Source organism: Cydia pomonella, chromosome 10 (assembly GCF_033807575.1).
Source record: "Cydia pomonella isolate Wapato2018A chromosome 10, ilCydPomo1, whole genome shotgun sequence".
Lineage (NCBI taxonomy): Eukaryota > Metazoa > Arthropoda > Insecta > Lepidoptera > Tortricidae > Cydia > Cydia pomonella.
Window position 1 is genome coordinate 2,673,514 of NC_084712.1, and position 19,870 is coordinate 2,693,383.

Here is a 19,870-nt window from a genome sequence, read left to right on the forward strand (position 1 = left end):
CTGCCGGTAGCATTTATGTTTGACATTCCATAAGATTACGTGTGTTTGTGACAATCAGCGCACTTCTCCCTCCGACGTCTTCGCACCTTTGCAATAATTGACTCGTTTATGAACTTTAAGTACTAGAGAAATACTAGTTTATTAATTTAAAAACCTCGAACAATTGAACTTAAGCTCGACTTTTTGCCTTTTTGGTAATCACATATTGGAGCCGTAACTGCACACCACTGTTTAGTTGGCACTAAGTTGGTTGGCAGTCCTAAACTGTGCGTTTCTCCAGAAACTTTCTGCCTCGCACAGCTAAACTGTGGAATAAAATGAACTGTCACCCGCGGTATTTCCGCACCGATGAGCAGGGTCGTATTTACCCTAGGGCCAAGGGGGCCATGGCCCGGGGCGGCAGGTGGTGAAGGAATTTCCAGAAGACGCCGAAAAAAATGCATTTGTTCTTAATATATGGGGCGGTCGCGGCCGTCGCGGCCCACTGGCCCAGGGCGCCAATTATTAAAATACACGTCAGCCGATACGACCTTCAAACCTTCAAGAAAAGAGCGTCTTCTTAAAGGCCAGCAAATTAATGGTAATTGCTTACCATAAGTTATTTCGAATATGTTACTCGAAGACACGGTAAATCTCCTCGGCGATAATGCTGTTTTGAATTGAATTTCTTTCTTGAAGAGGTTTGAGCGTGAGTTATCCCTTTGGTCCATTTTCATAACTATTATCGCAAGTAACCCTTTGAACGCCAAGAGCGACTAAAGTGGTCGTGTGCTGTCGTACCTACCACGCCAACGACCACTAAAGGGGTCATGGCAGACGCTGACAAAGCAATTTTACTGTTGACAGGTTTAAATTCGTTTCTCACTAATTGAGATGTAGGCGTGTATGCCACATTTTGTTGCGAGAGAGAAAGCGTTCAAAAGGTTAAAAAATTAATGGGTTATTCCTACATTAGGGAAGCTTTCTCATCTGTCGCCACTGGGAACAACCGCGGAATACCACCAAAAATAAGGTTTAGCGACTGGTAGGTAAAGCCTGACCAGAAATATGTATGTATGTATGTATGTATATACTTTATTGTACATAGAAATAAAAACACGAAAAACACAGTTACAGAGTAAATTAAATACAACAAAGGCGAACTTATCCCTGTATGGGATCTCTTCCAGAAATATATGATCATTGTCAAGAGGGCGCTGTTATTCTCATGTAAAGGGTGACAGTTCAGTTTAGTATGAAAAATTTCCAGTGAAATCCGCAATTTGGCGCGTGGGCATATTTTTTATTTATTTGATTTTATTTTATTCGGAAAACCAACAGCTTAAGTAAACTAAAACTAGATTAACATATCGATGTTAATCTAGTTTTAGTTTACTGTCTGTTATTGCCTATATGTGCCTATATATGTGTCTGTGTTTTAGTCTGATACATATTGATGTATCATCGAAGCCAATTACAGGTTTCCACAGACAGGATACAAAGGTAGTCATATTACAGGTTAGCACAAAATTAAAGACTTTACAAACGCCAAAACATGCTATAAGAAAACAAAGAAGTAATTTGTTGCTTATTTAAATTAAACCTATGCTAATCTTCTGCAGGCAGGGGAGCAAAGAAACTAGTTGCCACATATAATATATTACAGGTTACGCTTTATATTTCTCGGCGGCCAATCGTAAAATGGGCAGATTATGATGTTCCTGTGTAATGCTTTGACGGTTAGTCACATTAAACCAATACATAGGTAGGATAGGCTCGTTACGTGGCTTCAGATGCCCGAATGGCAAACAGACCAGAAATAGGAGTTGTGGGGTTCTATCGACTCAGGGAACGAGAGAAAGATTTTTCACGTTTCACGATATGCCTAAGAATTTCACGATCTGCCTGATATTACGATAGACCGCCGACATATATAAGTATTTTTGCAGGTGTGGACGGGAATGTATGAACACATTGGAGAGACGAGGCTCTGGGACACGGTGCTAGGAGTCACCTGCATCGTGGTTCTTCTACTGCTCAGGGTAAGGTATTTTGTTGTGATATTTCGGTCAAAATGCTTAAAAATAACGGAGAAGTGGGAAAACTCTCTATCTCGGCGAGCTGGTATCCCCGAGTCGCGAGTCCAAGTCTCGCCCGAGTTGTGTTGAGTATTTCCACTTTTCGTTTACTTGTACGCATTGTACCGTTTGCAGACTTTTCTATTTAATACAAGAATAAAATAGCGGTTACGCCTGTTGGATTGTGCGTTAATATATATATTAATCACATCATTATATTCTATCATTTGCTTGAGTCAACTGGGCCGCTGGTCAAATAGTCAGTATTTAGGTAGGCTACTGGACAAATTAAATTATTTTTCTATTCATCAACACGCTAGTTACATCTAATGCCTCTCTATGCGGTATTGATAGTTTGTCTAGGTTTGTATAGGGATATCACATCTCGTGTCTCTCTATATGGCAGTGATATCACGTCTCATGTCTTTATATGGTAGTGATATCACATCACGTGTCTCTGATATGGTAGTGATATCACCTCACGTGTAAACTGCAAATGGCATATCAAAACATGCGTCAACGAGATCGCAATTCCAAACAACAACTCGTGTGAAAATGACGGACAATCAAGTTGAACACCGTGTTTACACACACATGCTTCCTGTAAAGTGACCGGATTTATAGATTTTATCGCATTGAGATAAGATCTACAATGAAGCACAAATGATGCTTCATAATTGCATGCATCGCGAGCAGCAGTAACGTCCAGGGGCCTAGCCAAGATGGCAATCGTCGATAGAAAACGTCAATCGAAACTTTAACAATGTATCTTATCTTATGATTTTTGGGGGCCCTTGCGGATACACTTGGAGCCATAGGAACCCTTAGGAAAGATCCGTTAACTACTTAAGAGCTTTTTTCGACCATTTCCATATGCCGGATGATGGAGCTCATGGGTACCATTTTGAATTCCTTTGATTCCAGATAGCCTGATGCAGTCCTCCATTCTTTGTATGAGTTCTAAATTTCCTACTACCTAAAGGTTGTCTGGAAGAGATCGCTTTTTTAGCGATAAGACCGCCTGTTGTTACCTGGTTCTATTTTCCTTTAAAATTCATTTGTAGTTTTACATGTATGTAAAATGTATAATTGTTGGTGCAATAAAGAATATTTAATTACTTACTTACTTTGTCTGTCTTAGGCGTGGCATTCAAACATTAGGTGTTTTACTATTTATTCCTGTTCACCACACATCGACAATCAGTGTTTGTCATTGTCCCATATTGGCTAAAACTGCTTTGACCCCGTAATGGCCAGTAATACCCCTGTTTTATATTGACATGTATGAAACTAGTCACGTGACTTTTCGTAGCATCTGTTTGTCGATACTTCCATTGTCATCTTCTCTTGGCCCACAGAAATCGTCGTCTGCCGCTTCCTATTCATAATGCACAGATCATTGGTCGCTTTAAGAGCCCTTAATCCTTGGAGCGTTCTCCGATTTCACGAAATAACGCTCGATAGATGGCGTTGGCGCTCGGTAAGCGAGCGCCGGCAACGCGACGCGCGTTTCAATGCAGACTAGAATAATCTTGATAGTTTTCAATATAATTTCAAGCAACATTAATTTTAGTGTCATATGATATCATATGGGCACTCTTTATTTTATTGTATATGCCCAGTAGTTTTTTTTTTATGTACACTACTACTAAGTGTACAGACTACAGAGTGTACTATAACCCTTGCTCTTTATTCTGTCTCTTTCACACCAATGGAAAATGAAGAAGTTAGTAAATGACTGCAGGTATAAATAAAGTATATTAGTGCGATAGAGAGACAGATAGTGTTTCGTTGTCGTATTGTAAACGATTGGCACGTTGGCCACACACTTGCTTAGTGCCTAGCCAAAATACCAATCGTTTACGTATATTAGTGCGATAGAGAGAGAGTAGTGTTTCGTTGTCGTATCGTAAACGATTGGCATGTTGGCTACGCACCCATGATACCTAGCCAAGAAGCCAATCGATTGCGCATATTAGTGCGATAGAGAGACAGATAGTGTTTCCTTGTCGTATCGTAAACGTTTGGCATGTTGGCTACGCACCATGCTGCCCAGCCAAGATGCCAATCGTTTGTGCATATTAGTACGAGAGAGAGACAGATAGTGTTTCGTTGTCGTATCGATTGGCATGGTGGCTACGCACCCATGCTGCCTAGTTAAGATGCCAATCGTTTGCGCACATTAGTGCTATAGAGTTTCAGTGTTATTTGAAATCACGTTAGGGTTTGTATTATTATTTTTGACCGAATGAAGTCCATCCAGGTTCTTATGATGTAGATGAGGCCCAGGGTCTCATGATGGAGTCAGGAGTTGGTCACCAGAACTCCTAATCTACTCATTATAATTCCATCGTGCTTGGGCTCAAAAGATTTGCCCTGACGAACACCATCGATCTAGATGAGGTCCAGGGTCTCATGACGGAGTCCGGAGTTGGTCACCAGAACTCCCCAGAACTCCTAATCTACTCATCATAACTCCATCGAGTTTGGGCTCAATAGATTTACCCTGATGAGCACCATCAATCTAGATGAAGTCCAGGGTCTCATGATGGAGTCAGGAGTTGGTCACTAGAACTCCTAATCTACTCATTATAATTCCATCGTGTTTGGGCGCAAAAGATTTGCCCTGACGAGTACCATCGATCTAGATGAAGTCCAGGGTCTCATGATGGAGTCAGGAGTTGGTCACCAGAACTCCTAATCTACTCATTATAATTCCATCGTGTTTGGGCTCAAAAGATTTGCCCTGACGAGTACCGTCGATCTAGATGAAGTCCAGGGTCTCATGATGGAGTCAGGAGTTGGTCACCAGAACTCCTAATCTACTCATTATAATTCCATCGTGTTTGGGCTCAAAAGATTTGCCCTGACGCGTACCATCCATTCTAGATGAAGTTCAGGGTCTCATGATGGAGTCAGGAGTTGGTCACCATAATTCCTAATCTACTCATCATAACTCCATCGTGTTTGGGCTCAATAGATTTGCCCTCACGAGCACCATCAATCTAGATGATGTTCAGGGTCTCATGATGGAGTCAGGAGTTGGTCACTAGAACTCCTAATCTACTCATTATAATTCCATCGTGTTTGGGCTCAAAAGATTTGCCCTGACGAGTACCATCGATCTAGATGAAGTCCAGGGTCTCATGATGGAGTCAGGAGTTGGTCACCAGAACTCCTAATCTACTCATTATAATTCCATCGTGTTTCGGCTCAAAAGATTTGCCCTGACGAGTACCGTCGATCTAGATGAAGCCCAGGGTCTCATGATGGAGTCAGGAGTTGGTCACCATAATTCCTAATCTACTCATCATAACTCCATCGTGTTTGGGCTCAATAGATTTGCCCTCACGAGCACCATCAATCTAGATGATGTTCAGGGTCTCATGATGGAGTCAGGAGTTGGTCACTAGAACTCCTAATCTACTCATTATAATTCCATCGTGTTTGGGCTCAAAAGATTTGCCCTGACGAGTACCATCGATCTAGATGTAGTCCAGGGTCTCATGATTGAGTCAGGAGTTGGTCACCATAATTCCTAATCTACTAATCATAACTCCATCGTGTTTGGGCTCAATAGATTTGCCCTCACGAGCACCATCAATCTAGATGATGTTCAGGGTCTCATGATGGAGTCAGGAGTTGGTCACTAGAACTCCTAATCTACTCATTATAATTCCATCGTGTTTGGGCTCAAAAGATTTGCCCTGACGAGTACCATCGATCTAGATGAAGTTCAGGGTCTCATGATGAAGTCAGGAGTTGGTCACCAGAACTCGTAATCTATTTATCATAACTCCATCGTGTTTGGGCTCAATAGATTTACTCCGACCAGCACCATCAAATTACCATTATGATGAATAGATTAGGAGTTCTGGTGACCAACTACTGAGTCCATCATGAGACCCTCGACTTAATCTAGATCGATGGTACTCGTCAGGGCAAATCTTTTGAGCCCAAACACGATGGAGTTATGATGAATAGACTAGGAGTTCTGGTGATCAACTCCTGAGTCCATCATGAGACCCTGGACTTGATCTAGATTGATGGTGCTCGTCAGGGCAACTCTATTGAGCCCAAACACGATGGAGTTATGATGAGTAGATTAGGAGTTCTGGTGACCAACTCCTGACTCCATCATGAGACCCTGGACCTCATCTAGATCGATAGTGCTCGTCAGAGCAAATCTTTTGAGCCCAAACACGTTGGAATTATAATGAGTAGATTAGGAGTTCTAGTGACCAACTCCTGACTCCATCATGAGACACTGGACTTTATCTAGATTGATGATGCTCGTCAGGGCAAATCTATTGAGCCCAAACACGATGAGGTTATGATGAGTAGTTTAGGAGTTCTGGTTACCAACTCCTGACTCCATCATGAGACCCTGGACCTCATCTAGATCGATGGTGTTCATCAGGGCAAATCTATTGAGCCCAAACACGATGGAGTTATGATGAGTAGATTAGGAGTTCTGGTGACCAACTCCTGACTCCATCATGAGACCCTGGACCTCATCTAGATCGATGGTGCTCATCAGGGCAAATCTATTGAGCCCAAACACGTTGGAATTATAATGAGTAGATTAGGAGTTCTAGTGACCAACTCCTGACTCCATCATGAGACCCTGGACTTTATCTAGATTGATGATGCTCGTCAGGGCAAATCTATTGAGCCCGAACACGATGAGGTTATGATGAGTAGATTAGGAGTTCTGGTGACCAACTCCTGACTCCATCATGAGACCCTGGACCTCATCTAGATCGATGGTGTTCATCAGGGCAAATCTATTGAGCCCGAACACGATGAGGTTATGATGAGTAGTTTAGGAGTTCTGGTGACTAACTCCTGACTCCATCATGAGACCCTGGGCCTCATCTAGATCGATGGTGTTCATCAGGGCAAATCTATTGAGCCCAAACACGATGGAGTTATGATGAGTAGATTAGGAGTTCTGGTGACCAGCTCCTGACTCCATCATGAGACCCTGGACCTCATCTAGATTGATGGTGCTCGTCAGGGCAACTCTATTGAACCCAAACACGATGAGGTTATGATGAGTAGTTTAGGAGTTCTGGTGACCAGCTCCTGACTCCATCATGAGACCCTGGACCTCATCTAGATTGAAGGTGCTCGTCAGGGCAACTCTGTTGAGCCCAAACACGATGGAATTATAATGAGTAGATTAGGAGTTCTAGTGACCAACTCCTGACTTCATCATGAGACCCTGGACCTCATCTAGATCGATGGTGTTCGTCAGGGCAAATCTTTTGAGCCCAAACACGATGGGATTATAATTAGTAGATTAGGAGTTCTGGTGACCAACTCCTGACTCCATCATGAGAACTTGGACTTCATCCGGGTCAAAAATAATAATGCAAACCCTAACGTAATTTCAAGTGAAAATGCGTTATTCAGAAAATCGCAGCCAAATAACACTAGACCTTACTCATAGTGTTGTGTTCCTGCCGGTGAGTAAGGTTGCCAGAGCTCAACGAGGGGCGGGAGGGGGTTAGGGTCGGCAACGCGCATGTAACTCCTCTGGAGTTGCAGGCGTACATATGCGGGCCGTAAGCTTGTTTGCCACCGACTTAGTATTAAAAAAAAAGTAACACTGAAAATCCATCAATAAGCGAGTCTGTTAGGCATACTGTAAAAAATGAACTTTTATTAAGATTTTCTAATCGCAGTATATAGCACTTCTCGGAACTCCGTAGCTGATTACGATCGCAACGAATGCCTGACAATCGAGCACAGGTCCGTCCTCTAAGCGCGCTCCGCGCGGACTGAGAGCGGGGCGTCGCTGCTGCGTGATTTATACGTGTTTTAAAAAAATATAAATTTACGGCAATGTAGGTCCCATAGTTACGATTTTTTTTTATAGGTTAACATAAAGTTACAGTTTGCTATAATATTATTTTTAAAGCAAAATATGCGTACAATTTGCGGAAATAAAATATAATAAAACCCTGTTTTCGCCAAAAAAATGAAGAAAACTCGGAAGGTATTTTATCAGTTTTTTCAAATGAATCTTCGATTGTTAATCATTCCAGCCCCTCGTACGAGATATGTTGAATCAAATTGTAGTCATTCATGTACCAAATGATTCTTGTTTATAGCAAAATTGAGAACCGAAACGCCACATCTCACTGCAAAATTTGGAAAAGACTCCCAAAAAACCTCATTAAAAAAGAGGTTTAAAAGAGAAAATGAAAATTTGAACTGTTGGAGCCCCTAGTTTAGGAAACGATTATTTAAGTACGTTATCAGTTTTTGAATAAATACTAATAGTTACGTCGTAATCTTGAATGAAAAAGGAAGCATTTTACAAAATACGCTCGTCTGTAGGAATAAGGCCTCTTAAGCAATGAGTTATCTCATAATCTGTTGCCGTGCTATCTTCAAGTATACCCAATCATTACGCCAACAGAGACATTTAACAGCAGCCTGCAAATATATGGTTTTACTGAAGACAGGAAATCCGGGTGTCATCTCTGTCTATGATTAACGCTTGGTGATTCAACTTTAATTTCAAACTGTATAACCGTGTCATTCACGAAGCCGCGTGCCTTGACTCGTATTGTCATATTATTAAGAGTTAGATTTGACAAATCTGCAAGTCATCGTGGATGACACGAACTATAACAACGTGTTTCAAGTTCGAGGTTAAATTATGCACGTGGTCTAGTACAAAGTTGCTATCTAGGTTCCCGAAATAGGCAATCCCACGTACTTTCTAGCAAGTTTTATCTTCTGTTGCAACAAAGCGACAGCCCGATTGTTATTCTTTAGAAGGATAATTATCTGACATGCACGTGCACTTCGATGTTATCGATTGGTTATACGACTCAGATTCAGATTCAGATTCTTTATTGGTAAAAAAAATACAGATTTTTACACCTCAAATTAAAATAGGTACCATATTCTTAATTTAAGATAGACTTAAATGTGCGGTATAGCTATAATTAAATTACAATTTCAAAATGTCAGTTATTTACTAAATGTCGGGTAAATAATCGTAGAATAATGTTATAAATTGATTTAGAACTAATAACAAAATGTCAAAATATCATCAATTAATTTAAATTACAAAAAAAGGATGCGTAGGTACAACATTTACCTACAACAAATTATCCCTACAAATTATCACTATAAACGCTCCTTCTGTTCACTTATCAGAAACTTATAGAAATTGGCCCCTTGAATTCAAAATATAATTAATTAAGTTACTTTGGCAGGGGTAAACAGGATGGACGGTGACGGCCGTTCATCTTTTACACCCTCTGGGTATCTATGGTCTGGAAAACCAACTTTCTAGTTAGAAAATGGCGAAATATTTAGACGGAAAAGATTATTGTACAAAATTTGAATTTCGCCCCTTTTTCTACTGACAAAGTAGTTTGCCAAATTATAGTTATCAACATGTACCTAATGATCAAGGTCGTAATAAGGGATGAACTTCTGTTCGCAGAAAGTGAAAGACATAAAAGTGCGCGGCTCAGAAGAAAAGGGGGGATGCGCGCACGCCGCCGCACAGGCGCTCTGGTTCCTGTCGACCACGCGCAACATCCTCGTGGTGCTGGTGTGTGCCGCGTTGGCGTACTACTTCGACACGCAGAAACAGACACCCTTCGTGCTCACTGGTTAGGATACTTAGACACCCTCTAAAATGTCTCTGATCACCGTGGGGTTATCAATGTCAAGATGTCTTTAAATCATTGATGTACACGATTAAAAGTAGAGGGCCTGATACTGATCCTTGTGGAACGCCTTAATTTGGAAAATCGGTTATGCCTTTCAAGTAAATATTGTTTTCTTCATACCTGAGTTTCTCTTATCTCATTAAGAACACTGTAGCTTGAGCAGCTAATGCTTAAACACAGAATTACCGTTTAGTAAAAAGTATTCTTGATCAACAAACTTAATCGCCTTACTAAGGTCACCGAGTACAACTTGTTAATCTTATCCACCCGTTGTTGTATGTTGCAGGTGAGGTGAAGCCAGGGCTACCGGCGATAGCTCCGCCACCGTTCTCGGCCACAGTGGGCAATCACACTTACACTTTCATGGAGATGGCATCCACGCTCGGCTCAGCCATCTTCGTGGTGCCGTTACTCTCCATCCTGGAGAACATTGCGCTGGCTAAGGTTTTCTGTGAGTATTTATCATCTAAAAATCTATACCAATATGGAATACGAAGTCGTAAATATTTTAGTTTGAAACTGTAATCTTTTTATCATTTTTCTATGGCTTATCATGATATCAAATATCTGCTTCCTAGCATTTTCAGAAATGATAGATTTCGTAAACGAAAATGCTTTTTCTTTAACAATTAAAACAAACCAGTCGAATCTTATGGACCCACATTGAAATCATAAAAATGTTTTTCTAATATACCGGTCAAATAAATGCATTCCAACTTTTAACACTTTCCAGCGGAGGGCAAGTACGTGGACGCAACGCAAGAAATGCTTGCGCTGGGCGTGTGCAACATCGCGTCATCACTGGTGGAGTCCATGCCGGTGTCAGGGGCGTTGTCCCGAGGAGCTGTCAACCATGCTAGTGGTGTAGCAACAACTGCTGGCGGTCTTTATACGGGGGCGCTGGTGCTGCTGTCTCTACAGGTTGGTTTTTACTTTTTAAGCCTTACATATTCGTACAAAGACCATTAGTGAAGCCAATGGTTACAATTTTAACTACGTCAATGGGAAAGCCGCCTGTCAAGTGAAATAAAGTAGCAGAGCGTCGAGAGCAGTATTATTAGCTCTTACTGGCCTTCCCCATTTAAAGTAGTTTTGATCACAAACAGAAATTAGGTTCTAGTATCTTTTGGATGCGAATCAACACTTAATAATTAATTTTTTTACTGTTACTTAGAGAAAAGTGCAATTTAAAAATGTACAAGTACTACTTACTATAATCTAAGTATAGGCCGTGTTGTACGTATTATAACTAATATAAGTAATAGTAAGCAAAATGTGATATTGTGAACTACTTACATTTTTATTTTGCTACACCCTTTCCAGGGTCCTTGTATGTAACATATATTGGTATGCAAATACATCTCTATCTCTATCTCACTAGTGGCTCTATGAGTGTCAGCTGTAGACCTCGAGTTAAGCTTTGAAAATGTAAAAGTGAAAAATACAGTTTAGTAAGTTGAGTCGTTACTACAGTGAAATCACAACGGTTTTAAGCGCCATAGACGCTATCGGCTTTAACCCATTTTCGCATTTTGAAATAATTCCAAAAACTGGATCGACAGAAAAAAAAAAAACATAAAATCGGTTCACAAAATTTCACGCGAGTCTGTTAAGAATTGCGACCTGTAGAAATATACGAAAGGAAAATGCCCGAGTTAAAACGGGTACATATCGGGTAAACCATTTGTTGCAAATTTGCTTTTTGTTGTCCCTAAAATTTTCATGAATCGCAATCGATCTTCATCCAAATAAATCTTATTTTGCAGTACTTCACGCCATACTTCTTCTACATTCCGAAAGCGTCGCTGGCCGCGGTGATCATCGCCGCCGTCGTCTTCATGATGGAGCTTCATGTCTTCAAGCCCATCTGGCGGACTAAGAGTGAGTTCAGATGGATGCATGACATTTTGTTGTATTGCTTGGAATAGTAGGTAAGTTTTTGGCTCTGAAAAATGTGTTTGGTCTATGGCACCAATAGATTTTTTAAAAGCTATAAATTTAAGGTCACGATACCTAGCGAATTTTTTTACCCGAAAATTTTTGCCTTTTGTAATTTTTTTCGCGGCAAAAAATTGTTTGTTTTACTTTTTCGTAATAGAACACGATACAGAATGTGCCCTTACGTTTAAGGCATCCGTTGATCCCCATTATTTTTATATGTATATGTGAAATTTTAGCTCAATCGAATAATGGGAAGTGGATCTATTTTAGCTTGCAAGATTTGACTCGACACACGTTTACATGTGCTTTACCTGCTTTCTGTTATCCACTACATAGGTAAGTACAAACATTGCAAGTAAAAGTTAAGCTATATCCATATGTAAATGTTTGTTGCAGAGCTAGACATTATCCCAGCAGTGGTCACCTTCGCAGCGTGTCTGCTTACGAGACTGGAGCTGGGCATCGTTATCGGCATCGCTGTCAACCTCATGTTCCTGCTGTACGCTTCGGCCAGACCTTCGGTGAAGGTCACTAGAGCCGTGGTGAGTTAGCCAAATCATCGTCGTTGTATATAGACATCATTCCAGCAGTGGTCACCTTCACTTACGAGACTAGAGCTGGGCATTTTCATCGGCATCGCTGTTAATCTCATGTTCCTGCTGTACGCTTCGGCCAGACCTTCGGTGAAGGTCACTAGAGCCGTGGTGAGTTAGCCAGATCATCGTCGTTGTATATAGACATCATTCCAGCAGTGGTCACCTTCACTTACGAGACTAGAGCTGGGCATTTTCATCGGCATCGCTGTTAATCTCATGTTCCTGCTGTACGCTTCGGCCAGACCTTAGGTCACTAGAGCAGTGGTGAGTTAACCAGATCATCGTCATTGTATCAAGACATCATCCCAGGTGTGGTCACCTTCGCAGCGTGTCTGCTTACGAAACTGGAGCTTGGCATCGTCATCGGCATTGCTGTTAGCCTCTTGTTCCTGATGTACGCTTCGGCCAGACCTTCTGGGAATATTTTTACACAAATTGACTAAGTCCCACGCGCCACGTTAAGCCATTGTGTTGTGGGTACTCAGACAACGATATATAAACAAATACTTAAACACATAGAAAACATCCGTGACTCACGAACAAATATCTGTGCTCATCACACAAATAAATGCCCTTATCGAGATTCAAACCCAGCACCATTGGCTACATAGGCATGGTCACTGCCAAATAGGCCAGACCGCGAGTTAATATCGCCACAAAGTGAATCCCGCATGAATCAGAAAAGGTAAATTGAGCAATGTGTTTATATTTCCAGTCGAGCGACGGCATCGAACACCTAGTAGCGGTAGTGGACCGTTCCCTAGCGTTCCCCTCTGCAGAGTTCGTGCGGCGCGCGCTCCGCAAGGCGGCCGACAGCGCGCGCGCCGCGCCGCTCGTGCTGGACGCCACGCACGTGCAGGCGGCGGACTTCACTGCGGCTAAGGTACCCCTCCCCACATAACTCATACAAAAACGAAATTTATACTCCGAACGGAATGAGTACTCGACCTGTTTTATCACGAGCTTTAGAGGAGAACAACAACGTCTCTCATCTCAACGTCATGCAAAAGTACGACGGCTTTATATAAAGGGCTGTAGCTATGTATATCTCTTTCAGCATTATACTATGTATTAGGTATAGTATACTAATATGGTGTTTTTATTTGATTTTCAACACTCAAATACACACGCATTCCTAACGTAAACTTATCATTTCCAGGGCATAAAGTCTCTAATTGAGGAATTCGAAGCGCGCGGCCAAGCAATCATCTTTTACAACGTGAAGCCGTCCATAGAGAGCGTGTTCCAAGGCGTCCGGCCACGCTCCTTCCTTCACGCGTCGTGCCGCGCTGAATTAGACCGACTTCTACGACGAGTGGCTCCTCCGCCTGCTCCTCATATCACGTGTGAGTACTTTGATCATCTTCTACAACTAGCCGTCCATAGAGAGCGTGTTCCAAGGCGTCCGGCCACGCTCCTTCCTTCACGCGTCGTGCCGCGCTGAGTTAGACCGGCTTCTACGACGAGTGGCTCCTCCGCCTGCTCCTCATATCACGTGTGAGTACTTTGATCATCTTCTGCAACGTGAAGCCATCCATAGAGAACGTTCCAAGGCGTCCGGCCACGCTCCTTCCTTCACGCGTCGTGCCGCGCTGAGTTAGACCGGCTTCTACGACGAGTGGCTCCTCCGCCTGCTCCTCATATCACGTGTGAGTACTTTGATCATCTTCTACAACTAGCCGTCCATAGAGAGCGTGTTCCAAGGCGTCCGGCCACGCTCCTTCCTTCACGCGTCGTGCCGCGTTGAGTTAGACCGGCTTCTACGACGAGTGGCTCCTCCGCCTGCTCCTCATATCACGTGTGAGTACTTTGATCATCTTCTGCAACGTGAAGCCATCCATAGAGAACGTTCCAAGGCGTCCGGCCACACTCTTTCCTTCACGCGTCGTGCCGCGCTGAGTAAGACCGGCTTCTACGACGAGTGGCTCCTCCGCCTGCTCCTCATATCACGTGTGAGTACTTTGATCATCTTCTACAACGTCCTTCACGCGTTGTGCCAGGCTGTTACGTCGAGTAGCGCCCCCGCCTGCTCTTATATTACGAGTGATAATGTGGTATTTGAACGCCATTATCAATGTCAGGTCATCTTATACAAGTTGAGCCGTCTATAGAGAGCGTGTTTCAAGGTTGTCGGCCACGTTCGATCCTTCATGCGACGCCAATGCTGCTGGCCGAACTGAGGCTGATTAAAATTTGTAGCCAAATAATAAATGTAAGTATGGTACCACCAAAATTTATGTTATTCCATACTTGGAGCTACAAGACGCAGATATGTGTGGTAGCCTGAGTTAGATGTAGCCTAGTGGATGTTTACTGTCGTCAAAAAATCCAATAACCTTACTTTACCAAACCAACTACGTCCTACCCAAGCAATAATAGCGATTAAAAAACTCATTCGATGTTTAGTTTACTATACATATTTTACAATATTGTCGCACAAGAAATATCAAATTCAAACTGCCTTAGTAGACAAGGTCTGTGGTGCGTGGTGGGACCAAAATAAGCATTTAGAAACCACTTTGTATTCATATTTGTTTTTTGTTTCAGAATGCAAGCCGAGCCTGATCTCTGGTCGACACCAACAGTATTTATGAATTAGCTATAGTATATTCGTTAGCTAGCGTATATAAGTAGGTAGTTACGTTGTTATGTTAAGTGAGTGCCTCTTATTGTAACTAATAAAGACATGTTCGTTATATTTGCTTGTATCATTTTAAACATGAAACATATCTATAGAAAAAAACCGTTTTATAACGAATTCGTGAATTCCAATGCGATAGTTTGCGTATTATTTTATAATAGCTACCACAATAGCTCGAAAAGCGGCCAAGTTAAAGAGGAACTGGGCTGGGCATGTCTGCCGCATGCCGAATGACTTGTGGGCCAAGATAACCACGGATTGGGTGCCCCACGAGTCAAACTGGGGATCTGGCAGACCTCGTCGGCGATGGCGGGATAACTTAGACTCCTTTTTGAGGGACTGGCCGGTCGTAGCTCAAAACCGGGATGAGTGGAAGAGGGGGGAGGCCTTTGCCAAGCAGTGGGACACAATAGGCTCGTTATAATATATATATATATAATACCACACACAGCTTTTGTTAGGAAGGGACTTCCACTTGTATTACAAGCTACAAGATTTTGAGAAACAGGCCCCTGATCGATTCACGAAAGCCGGCACGATAGGAATGAATAAGTGAATGGAAATATATGGTGATCCTTCCGGCCGACGACCATGGCGACCACTATGTGTGTAACAAATAGTAATAAAATAGTGACTCCACCTGTATACCGATATATGTGTCAGTCACTGGACACACAATAACAGATATAATTTGTTTCGTTCATTCTATTCGCGCCAGCATTCGTAAACGACTCCTGACAGAAACGGGGGGCAAACGATAAGCCACAAACGTAACTTCTTGAGGGAAAACTTGAAGGACAGGTAATTTGTCAGTAAAACACAATACAGAAGATAATGAAGTGTATTTATTTATTACAATCGGCCAGTGCCGGATTAAGATATTTTGATGCCCTAAGCATTTCTAGATCTTGGTGCCCCCTCTCCATAGGCTCATCCAGATTACATTGACAACATTGAATTTTCTTGGTCGCATTATTGCTGCAATTAGTATTTTCAATCCATTACTTATTTTATTAAGGAAATTGACAGTGCTGCAGTAGTAACGTTGCAACAGTAATGCTGGTGCAGTCGCCATCCTAATGTTATTAAAACCTCTTTGGTTCACTTCACAAACAAACCTTAGTAACATGACCCCGAGATTTACACTGAATTATACACCTGACCAAAAGTAACCCGAAAGTTACATAAGTACTGAGACCATTGATATAAGTAAAAGGGGTAGATATGTGACGTTAATAGTTGACAAAACTAAAATCTGGTCCAGCACCCATACATTTGCAAATACTACACACCATTATAATGTACATGTGCACAACGAGCAACAAGGATAACCAAATATAGTTAACAGTGCTGCGCAAGCGAGACCCCTATATTTTGCGTATTCCTCGAGGTGCAACAGAGAAAAACTAATAACATTATACAAATGTGTAGGCGAGACGTACATACTTCTTACATTGTCGTCTTAAAGTGATATTAAGTCATTTCGATTTTTAAAAAATATCAATGATTTGATATTACCTAATCTTAGACCGTCTCTCTCAAGCAAATATCTGAGCGAGCGAGTTACACTGAGATTAATATCAAATTATTGACTATCATATTTTTAAAGCATGAAATTGACCCTCGTTTTTTACTTCTGAAACCCTGGTCGACTATTCACTATGTTCAACTAACGTGTCGCCTCGAGAAAACCAGTATAACGATATGATCTCAGTTGATAGGGATCTCGAGGTTTCAGGGTTTCACTTCTGATGGTTTTTCGGAAAAGACAGGTACGCTTGACAAGAGCCAATATTGTAATCACTGGTAATTCGTAGTTACTCCTGGTATTTATATATTCCAATCGTTCACCGAGCGCACGACTCAAGAGAACCAATATAAAAGTGTGAACCTTGTTTATTCATAGCTACGATACGTATACGGATTCACTTATATTGGACAAGTTGTAAGTCATGGGAATAAGCGCCTTCAACGTCGGTCTTTATTAGGTAGCGTCAGGAAACAAATATTTATAGAATATATACGAAATTAAAATAAATAGGCACTTTATTTATTTTATGGAAAACAATTATTTTTTCGCTAACACACTAAATAAAATATGTAAAACCGTATGTATTTTATATGTAAAACCGATAGTTTATCTATACAATTAAAAAAAATATGCGTAGAGGGCGGTATAAAAAGGAAAATTATAATGTATGGAGAGAAAAAAATTGTATCAAAAACGAAACCGAACATCATTTTTAATTTTCACAATTCAACGCTAGGCATTTCCACTGCTGCAGCTCGTTTTAAAATAGAAACAAGTTAAAGTTTTTTCTCTAAACATAATAGTTTTAATTTTTTTAACGTTCATACTCATTTTTAGTTAAAAAAATTGCAAAAAGTTATATTTTTTTAAATCATTCCCTATCGAAGGCGAAATTAGCAAAGTCCCACTTTTCTCGATTTGAGACGGCAGCGTGCCCTTACATTAGAATGTTCAATTTAAAGTATTCGTTCTGATTTTCATCATTTTCATTTTCATCACCTTAGTTGCTCTACAAAGAGGACAAATTAAAACAAATAGTCAAACGGTAAATACGTAGTTAGGGAGTTTCGTTCTGTTCATCATCAGCAGTTCCACTACACTAATTGCCAGTTTTTGGATGAAAATGCTTAATTTGTAAACAAAAACCACAAAAATCACTATATGTGTACCTATAAGACTTTAAGTGTTCCCTCAATTCTTCATGGATTCCATCATTAGAACTTTGAACCCGGGACGGGACCATCGGCTTTATAGGCAGGGTCACTGCCCACTAGGCCAGACCAGTCATCATACATTTTACTTGACAAATAGAGATGATTATTATTTATTTCTTTTGTTTATGATAAAAGGTTAAATTTGATTGATCTAATATCTGTTCTAAATATTTTTACACAGTTTTCAACATACATAAATACATCTTAAAACTACACTATAACACGCATATTAAAATTGTAAATCGAGCTCTCGTTAAAAATGTTGTCCATAGTTTTCCTATTGTTGTACAAGTACTATTTAGTAATTTTTGATGGACTATTCCCGATATTTGGATTTCAAGTTAATGCAAGATATTGTTTTAACAATACTATCAGAAAAACTGAATTTTTGGTTAACAACCGGTTATTCGTATATTAAAATAAAAACCGGTTACATTCTATAGTTTCAAGCAATAGGAGCACATGATTTAAAAAGTTGCATTATTTATAAAAAAAATTGCTGACTCTACAATGCATGAAGTGGGCAGGCCTACTTGACACTCGGATAAACGTGTTACTCACATGGGTAATGCATTATTTAGCTGTCGCGCTCACTCAATAACAAGGAAATTTTTAATTTTATTTAGAAAAAATATGTTTTCAAATGTTATAACAGTACTTACGAATGAAAAGTGATACCGTGAGCTTTGTTTTTGTGCTTGGAGCTATTGAAGCACTGGAAAAAGGCGCAACACGGCATTCTTTGGCAATATTTTATCGAATTTGATGACAATGTTGACACTTCAGCGTCACCCGTACGACTAATTCAATATAGGTCCCGGAACCTATATTTTGTGGCTCACGATCGAGCGCCTGGTACCTCATCTACCCCTATTACGTACATCAATGACTGAGACCCAGAGGGCCTACCGCAAACCACGTTCGATATGTTTCCTCTCTGTCGCGCTTGTAAATTCGTACGTAAGTGTGACAGGGAGACAACACGTCGAACGTGGTTCGCGGTTGACCCTCAGTTCTTTCTGCCGTGGCGGGCTATCGTGCGAGGCCGAAGGCCGAACTGCAGGATAGCTGTGCTTGGACTTGAACCAATGGTGGCGAAAGGCTCTCAACTTTATCTTGATATCTACATCAGGCTATGTTTGGTGTCATTTTCGTATAAATCGGGAATGCCGAATTCATTTAGGAGTATGGTATCACATTGACACCATTCCGAAGTGGTAACGTAAAATGTTCATTATATTTTAATATTCCCGTTTCAACCGCTGAACCAATTTATTTGAAATTTGGTATAGAGATAATTAGTTTGAGTCCCGAGAAAGAGCATAGGATAGTTTTAATCTAAAAAAATATCGCTAAGGGTGTGTAAAGGAGGGTGCAAATTTATGTGGGGAATCAATAACCGCTGCACCTATTTGAATGAAATTTGGTATGGTCTACAATTTAGATTTTGTCGAAAATGATACCAAACGTGACTTAGAACCTTAATTAGATCTTAGGAAAACAAAGATTAATTCTGCTAAAGGAAACGTTTGGTTAAAATAAAACCGTATGCTTTTGGTTTTCGACCTTCGTGGGCCCCCGAACCTGCACTTTAGCCTTTGATTCCGTCATCAGTTTTTTGTCATAAAACTTTGACAATTAGTTCGCACGATCGCGGCTCTGCAGCTTGGACGTGTGCAATACGTCGCAAACAAATCTGGTGTGCAAGAGCTTGGGCAGCAGGGGTGACAAACCTGTTAAGACTTCGGTGCGAAGCCGAAGACCGAGTTGCAAGAGAGCGAAATTCGGACACGACATAATTATAAATTAAGACAAAGTGTAGTTCTACTATTAAATTCGACACCCCGAGAAGGCTGAAGAACAAGCTCCACGTAGGGTTGAAGTCAAGTAGCTTTCTAAAACTGAGTCCTACGTTGGGTGTAAGGCCCTTTGGCCCAAAGGCTGGCAGACTTGCCGAATGCTGGAAATCAAACATTAACCACGAACCATTGGGTAAAGTATGAGGAATAAATCAGCATATTGCAAGCCTGATGGAAAGATTTTTGGCCATGAGCTTCGGGGGCCTCCTTGTAGGGGCAAAGGCCTGCGTTGGAGACGCGCTTACGTGCCCTGTATACGACGCACAAAGGTTCATGTACAAACTACCCGTTTTTTTGCCTGCGGTTTTGGTGCCCCCCTAGACGTGGT

The 19,870-nt window shown here is 41.2% G+C and overlaps 1 protein-coding gene across 2 annotated transcripts in view; it reads left to right on the top strand.

The window, feature by feature from the left end:
- LOC133521825 (sodium-independent sulfate anion transporter-like) overlaps positions 1–14,995 on the top strand; it is a 58,030-nt gene extending 43,035 nt beyond the window's left edge. The window contains exons 5-13 of one of the 2 annotated variants that reach the window (XM_061856909.1): positions 1,929–2,021; positions 9,529–9,700; positions 10,047–10,211; positions 10,494–10,681; positions 11,527–11,641; positions 12,098–12,243; positions 13,013–13,180; positions 13,457–13,946; positions 14,845–14,995. In XM_061856909.1, coding sequence (XP_061712893.1) covers positions 1,929–2,021; positions 9,529–9,700; positions 10,047–10,211; positions 10,494–10,681; positions 11,527–11,641; positions 12,098–12,243; positions 13,013–13,180; positions 13,457–13,741 — 1,332 coding nt within the window. In that variant the 3' untranslated portion in view covers positions 13,742–13,946; positions 14,845–14,995. The remainder of the gene's footprint in view (positions 1–1,928; positions 2,022–9,528; positions 9,701–10,046; positions 10,212–10,493; positions 10,682–11,526; positions 11,642–12,097; positions 12,244–13,012; positions 13,181–13,456; positions 13,947–14,844) is intronic. The other variant, XM_061856910.1, reaches the window with a different exon arrangement.
- The last annotated feature ends 4,875 nt before the right edge of the window (positions 14,996–19,870 follow it).